Source organism: Amblyraja radiata, chromosome 16, assembly GCF_010909765.2.
Source record: "Amblyraja radiata isolate CabotCenter1 chromosome 16, sAmbRad1.1.pri, whole genome shotgun sequence".
Taxonomy (NCBI): domain Eukaryota; kingdom Metazoa; phylum Chordata; class Chondrichthyes; order Rajiformes; family Rajidae; genus Amblyraja; species Amblyraja radiata.
This window is the reverse complement of record NC_045971.1, coordinates 29,275,500-29,282,368: the sequence shown is the minus strand read 5'-3', so window position 1 is coordinate 29,282,368 and position 6,869 is coordinate 29,275,500. Positions and strand designations below refer to the sequence as shown.

The 6,869-nt window shown below is 39.7% G+C and overlaps 1 protein-coding gene across 3 annotated transcripts in view; it reads right to left on the bottom strand.

Annotated features, from left to right (window-relative positions):
- Positions 1-1,252: 1,252 nt before the first annotated feature.
- The window catches only part of eftud2 (elongation factor Tu GTP binding domain containing 2), a 61,533-nt gene continuing 55,916 nt past the window's right edge, over positions 1,253-6,869 (bottom strand). For 2 of the 3 annotated variants that reach the window (XM_033035385.1, XM_033035383.1), the window contains exons 27-28: positions 5,862-5,969; positions 1,253-1,565 (exon numbers count right to left, since the gene is read on the bottom strand). In XM_033035385.1, coding sequence (XP_032891276.1) covers positions 1,470-1,565; positions 5,862-5,969 — 204 coding nt within the window. In that variant the 3' untranslated portion in view covers positions 1,253-1,469. The remainder of the gene's footprint in view (positions 1,566-5,861; positions 5,970-6,869) is intronic. The other variant, XM_033035384.1, reaches the window with a different exon arrangement.

Here is a 6,869-nt window from a genome sequence, read left to right as displayed (position 1 = left end):
ACGGGTATCGGACGGTCATTAAGGGCTCCGGCGGTCGAGCACGGGCGTCCTGGCGTGCAGGTACAGTCCCTCATTCACCCACTTTATTTAGTAATTGCTACCCATCATTTAGGAATGTTACATGAATTTAAAAAATGTAAGTATGTTGATGTTTATTTTTGTTAATCAAAAGTTTATTTATGTATGTTTTTGTTAGTTTGTGAAATGTTTGAGTGAGTTGTTTTCTCTCTTTTTCTCCATCTCTCTCTCCTCTCCTCCAAGATTTGCTTCATTTTTATTTGTTTAAGTGTTATTTGTTCATATGACATATTGCCTTGATTTATCTTATGCCTTTCCAACATTGTCAATAAATGATTAAGTTATTGTGGTAGTTTTTATCTGTTTTCATCTGTTTATATGTGTCATTTATGATGTTGGTTATTTATGGGGGGTGGGGGTTGTGTATACAGATATGGTTGATTTTTTGTGTGAATGAAAACCTCCTTATGAGGTCTCTTGAACAAGAGATTCCAGTTTTTTTTGCATTGTCAATAAACTTGAGAGAAACTTGAGAAAAAAAGTTATTATTTGCTTAAACCAATTATCAGAAAAAATATATTATGTTGGCCTTATGAACTTTATGAAAGAGAAAGAAAGATTAATAAAGATATATAATAATTTTTATGTAGGGGTTCCCTGAGACATGAAAATTATTTCAAGGGTTCTGCAAGGGTGAAAAAGGTTGAGAAACGCTGATGTACGGAGTGGTTGCGAACGTGGGATAACAGAGAACAAATGTGCATGGGTGTTTGTTGGTCGGCATGGACTAGGTGGGAAAAAGTATATTTCAAGAATGTGTTTTGGATTTGCACAACATTGCACACAGGATTTCTTGTTCTTTAATGAACCAATTTAGAGCACGTGAGTGCTCAACTATTTTTTGAGTAACTATTTTCTGCCCAACATCATTTAAAATTTGTAATAACCATGTTAGATGTTAATGTAAAACTAGCAGTAAAAAAAATGGAGCCTATTTTCAATAAACACATAGTGCTAGAAACATTCGACAGGTCTGGCAGCATTTGTAGAAAGAGTAACAGAGTTTTAGGTTCAAGTCGTCCATTGAAAGTCTTCACCCTGAAACATTAACTGGTTCTCTTACCACAGATGTTGCCAGATCTGCAGAACATTGACACAATGTTCTGTTTTCTCTGTAAAATAAGCCTGCATAATATATCATGTTCTCTTTTTGAAATGAAACTCAGTCAACAAATGAAAGAAAAATGAACCACCTTTATTTTGGAATGTCCTCTATAAGAAACATTGAACCTGCAACTCTAAAATACAAAATTTAGAACACCTCACTTTCTGGCCTATTCAATCCATGCTCTCCCAAGCATCGGTGTGGTTTTGTCTAAACAGTAAAATGTACAAAATCCTGCCATGAGTTGCAAGAAAATTGCATCCTTGCTCCGAGATTGTTGCTCCAGTTACAATGGATAATTAAGGACCACGTCTTGTTTTGCAAGCTCCAGCAACATAGGATCGTCGAAAAACTTGCTGATACTAACATCTTCACTGAGGCCCTGTTAATAGAAGGAACAATCACATATCAGATTGATGCTTACATTTTCATGTATATATTTAAATTTGCTACATTTGATACAATGTGGCAATTAACCTAGTATATATAAACACTGAGTAATTTCAGGGCTTTTACATAATTAAAGATTATTATTTGACTGTGATACCTCCTATGGCAAAAGGTTTTTTGTGATAATCAGTTAGAAAATGTGGTAAAGAAGGCACGGATACTGTTTCACAACTAGTTCAATCTCGACCCTGTCGGTCTGTTGGTACTGTCTGTGTGCAGTTTGCCCATTCTCTCTGCGACTGGATTTTCCTCAGGGTTCTCGGTTTCCTCACACACCCCAGGGTCATGCAGATTTCTGGACTCTGTGCCCTCCATTGATACAGGGCGGCACAGTGGCGCAGCTGGTAGAGCTTCTGCCCCACAGCGCGAGACCAGGGTTCAATCCTGATCTTGGGTGCCGTCTGTGTGGACTTTGCAATTTCTCCTTGTGAACGTGTGGGTTTCCTCCGGGTGCTTCAGTTACCTTCCACATCCTAAAGGCGTGCAGGTTTGTAGGTTAATTGGTCCTCTGTAACTTTCCCCTAACATGTAGGGAGTGGATGAGAAAGCAGGATAACAGAAAACTAGTGTCAACGAGGGATCAATGGTCGGCGTGGACTCGGTGGGCCGAAGGGCCTGTTTCCATGCTGTATCTCCCAACTATGCTAGATTGGCAAGTTAATTGGTCGTTGTAAATTGATCATTGTGTATTGGTGAGTGGTAGATTCTAGGGGGCGTTATTGGGAATATCAGGGGAATAAAACTGTAATCCTTGCACGCTTGAACTTGGGTACGATAGTAAGACTTCACTGCAATGTATGCAAAATAAAGAATTCACTGTATACAAGTACAGTGCCCCCCCACAATGTTTGGGACAAAGACCCATCATTTATTTATTTGCCTCTGTCTCCATAATTTGAGATTTGTAATAGAAAAAAATCACATGTGGCCAAAGTGCACATTGTCAGATTTTAAAAAAGGGTATTTTTATACATTTTGGTTTCACCATGTAGAAATTACAGCAGTGTTTATACATAGTCCCCCCATTTCAGGGCACCATAATGTTTGGGACACAGCAATGTCATGTAAATGAAAGTAGTCATGTTTAATATTTTGTTGCATATCCTTTGCATGCAATGACTGCTTGAAGTCTGTGATTCATGGACATCACCAGTTGCTGGGTGTCTTCTCTGGTGATGCTCTGCCTTCTTCGCAGCAATCTTTAGCTTATGCTTGTTTTGGGGGCTAGTCCCCTTCAGTTTTCTCTTCAGCTGTAGAATGAACCGCCGGCCAATGAGTTTCAAGGCATTTGTTTGAACTTGAGCAGGTTGGATGTGTCGATATACTTCAGAATTCATTTTGCTACTACCATCAGCAGTTGTATCATCAATGAAGATAAGTGGGCCAGTACCTTCTGCAGCCATACATGCCCAGGCCATAACACCCCCATCACCGTGTTTCACAGATGAGGTGGTATGCTTTGGATCTTGGGCAGTTCCTTCTCTCCTCCATACTTTGCTCTTGCCATCACTCTGATATAAGTTAATCTTCGTCTCATCTGTCCACAAGACCTATTTCCAGAATTGTGGTTGTTCTTTCAAGTACTTCTTGGCAAACTGTAACCTGGCCATCCTATTTTTGCAGCTAACCAGTGGTTTGCATCTTGCAGTGTAGCCTCTGTATTTCTGTTCATGAAGTTTTCTGTCAGTGGCCATTGGCAAATCCACACCTGACTCCTGAAGAGTGTTTCTGATCTGTCGGACAGGTGTTTGGGGATTTTTCTTTATTATAGAGAGAATGCGTCTGCCATCAGCTGTGGAGGTCTTCCTGGGCCTGCCAGTCCCTTTGCGATCAGTAAGCTTTCTTCTTTCTTCTTCATGATATTCCAAACAGTTGATTTTGGTAAGCCTGTCACTAACAGTTTTATTCTTGTTTCTCAGACTGATAATGGCTTCTTTGACTTTCATTGACACAACTTTGGTCCTCATGTTGATAAACAGCAATAAAAGTTTCCAAAGGTGATGGAAAGACTAGATACTGAGAGCTCTCTTCTACCTGCATTAAGGAGGCAATTAAATACACCTGAGCAATTACAAACGCCTGTGAAGTCATGTGTCCCAAACATTATGGTGCCCTGAAATAGGGGGACTATGTATAAACACAGCTTTAATTTCTACATGGTGTAACCAAAATGTATAAAAATGGCCTTTAATAAAATCTGACAATGTGCACTTAAATCTCGTGATTTTTTTCTATTACAAATCTCAAGTTGTGGAGTACAGAGGCAAACAAATAAATGATGGATCTTTGTCCCAAACATTATGGAGGGCACTGTGCATGTGACAATAAAGTACCAATGTATCATTGAAGTAGCCAATTGTGCATCTTTTCTCATTATTCTCTTCCAAGTGCATCGGGTGCCACTGGAGGCCCAAGTTTAGTTTAGTGACAATGCTTGGAAATAGGCCATTCGGCCCACCTACCAACGATCATCCGTACACTAGTTCTATCCTGCACACTAGGGACAATTTACAGAAGCTAATTAACCTACAAACCTGCACATCTTTGGATTGTGGGAGGAAACCGTAGCACCATGAAAAAATTCATGCGGTCACAGAACCTACAAACTCCGTGCAGACAGCGTCCGTGGTCAGCATCGAACCCGTGTCTCAACAATAAGGCAGCAACTCTAACGCCGTCTATGATCAGCATGAAGTGGGATAAGTGCACAAATTGGATGCAGCCTGCAGTGGCACGGAGTGGTGGAGCAGTGATGGAGGACACCGACAGCAAAGCCAGGCCAAGCCAACCCATGCAACACCACCGCCTGGACTATGGGGCTTTAAGGCCAAGATAAGGCTAGACAATTAAAAAAGTTAGAAACCTGAAGTATACAAAGTGGTGCTGGAATCGTGATGACTTGTGCAGTGCTGCAGTGTGATCTACTGTTCTTATACTACAATTGCTGCACTCTTTTCCTTATATGGTAAGATTTAACTGAATTGTGTGTGCAATGAAGAATTTCACTGTGTCTAGATACACGTGACAATAAAGTACCGTTGAACCATCTATCGTGCATCTTTCTTCGTTGTCTCTTCCAAGAATAACCCACCATTTATTTATGAAAACAAATTACTTTATCTTCAGAGTGTTGTTATGCCTTCCAAATATTTTTTCATTCACCACCTGGTTATAAAATATTATCCTTCTTGCAATATTCAGAAAAAGCAACTGCACCGGGGCTGCCCATAAAACATATATTACTCAGATTGATGTGGAATATTCAGTGAAAAGGCCACACGATTCCAACTTTCCCAACCTGTTTTAATTTCTTTGACTTACATTTGGATCTTGACCATACAAACAAATATGCAGACAGTTAAGAATTTGATTATTTCTGTACTAAAGGGCCTTTGTTCTTGAATAGATCTTTTGTCCTTAACTATATGAAAAGTCTATACTCCATCTCAGCCGCCCAAAAGGTCAAGCCGTTAGCTAAGTAAAACCAAAACACAAATCCATCCAAGAATGCTTGTGACATGTCAGGAGCTTAAAAGTATGCATCACCACACTCGGGAACAGCTTCTTCCCCAGTTACCAGATCTGAACTCATTCCATAAGCTAGGGTACTGTCCGATTCACTTCTACCCCTATGGGAACTAGTGCGTTACAATGAGAACTATATTATGCTTCCTGTATCTTTACGTTTGCTCTACCTATTGTACTTAAGTTTGATATGGTTGTATTTATTGTGGCGTCGGTCATATCGTGGGATCAACAATGGATACCCCAGCACACACAGTACAGTGAACTCATCTAATGCACTTTGCGAGACAAACAAGAGAGTCTAGAATCATCCCCACCACTTCATTCCCCTCTGGACTCCAGGGTTTATAAGGGGTAGGTCAATAGGATTGGGTAAATTGATCCAATTTCCCTTAAGTGGGCTGTGGCCGGGAGAGGACGTGTCGTCATATTATGTACACCATTATTTGATCTGAATGGATAGCATTGAAAGCAAAACGTTTAACTGTACGTCACCGCACATGACAATAATAAACCAAAACCTTAAAAGTATCTGGGATAAGTAACAATTTTAAAAGACGCAATGAAAAATGGGGTAACAGTGACTCATGCTCCCGATGTAATCAAGAAAAGAATGTGCTTTTGCAGCAGCATAATTCACACTTATTGTTACTGAGGGTGGAACGTTAATGCTAGTTTTACACTGTGCCCTGGTAATAATTACCTTTCTCCTCCTTGTTTTGATCATGAACTCTCGGGCCAAGTGGGGAGCAGGCTGTGGCTCCAAGGGTCTGATGACGATGCTTTTGTCCAAAGGATCACCCGGCACAATCTATTAAAATTACCATAATTTTATCACTTTAAATCATTACAGTGATGTTTGTTTTCACTCTGTCTCCAAACAAACTTATGTATTTATTGAACATGTTTGGGATTTAGTACAACCACATTTCAATATTCAAATAACTCCCATAGCATCAGCATTACTTACACAACATCCATTTAATGCCCACATGCAGAGATTATTACCACCCTGTGACTTAGAACATGAGATACATGATAGCAAATGAAGGATATTGGCCACAGACCAGATTGGCAATGATGATAAATTTCCTTACGTTAGGAGATTATGGAACTCATTGGGGTTTTACAACAAAGTGAGTTTTACTTATGCAAGATTTTTATTTCCTGATTTTGAATTTGCCTCGTAATCACTGGATTGAAAAATGTTGACATTTAATTATTCAGGTCTCATCGAATGCAAATTCACCCATGGGATTAGTGCCTCTTTTTTAAAGACAAAAGCAGCCGTGATCACGTTTGTCTTTCACACCTCATTGCAGACCTTTCAACTATCTTGAATCGGACTTTAACGGATGTCAATGTTACATCTAGCACTAAATGCTGTATGCCTTATCCTTTATCTGAGCACTGTGGACGGCTTGATTGTATTCTAGTATAGTCTTTTCTTTGATTGGATATCACGCAAACAAAAGGCTTTTCACAGTACCTGGTACACGTGACAATAGAAAACTAAAGTAAAACTAAAAACTGAAATGTAGTCCATCACTGCCATCGTGGGAAGTACAACATCCAACTCCGATCAGTACCAATGCATCGCTCCAAATGCTTCATTGATGCATCAGTAGTCAAACTCTATAGATCTTCAAATGCAAATATACCCACTAAGTATGTGGCACTATATTCACTGTGGTATCTCAGTAAAGCACAT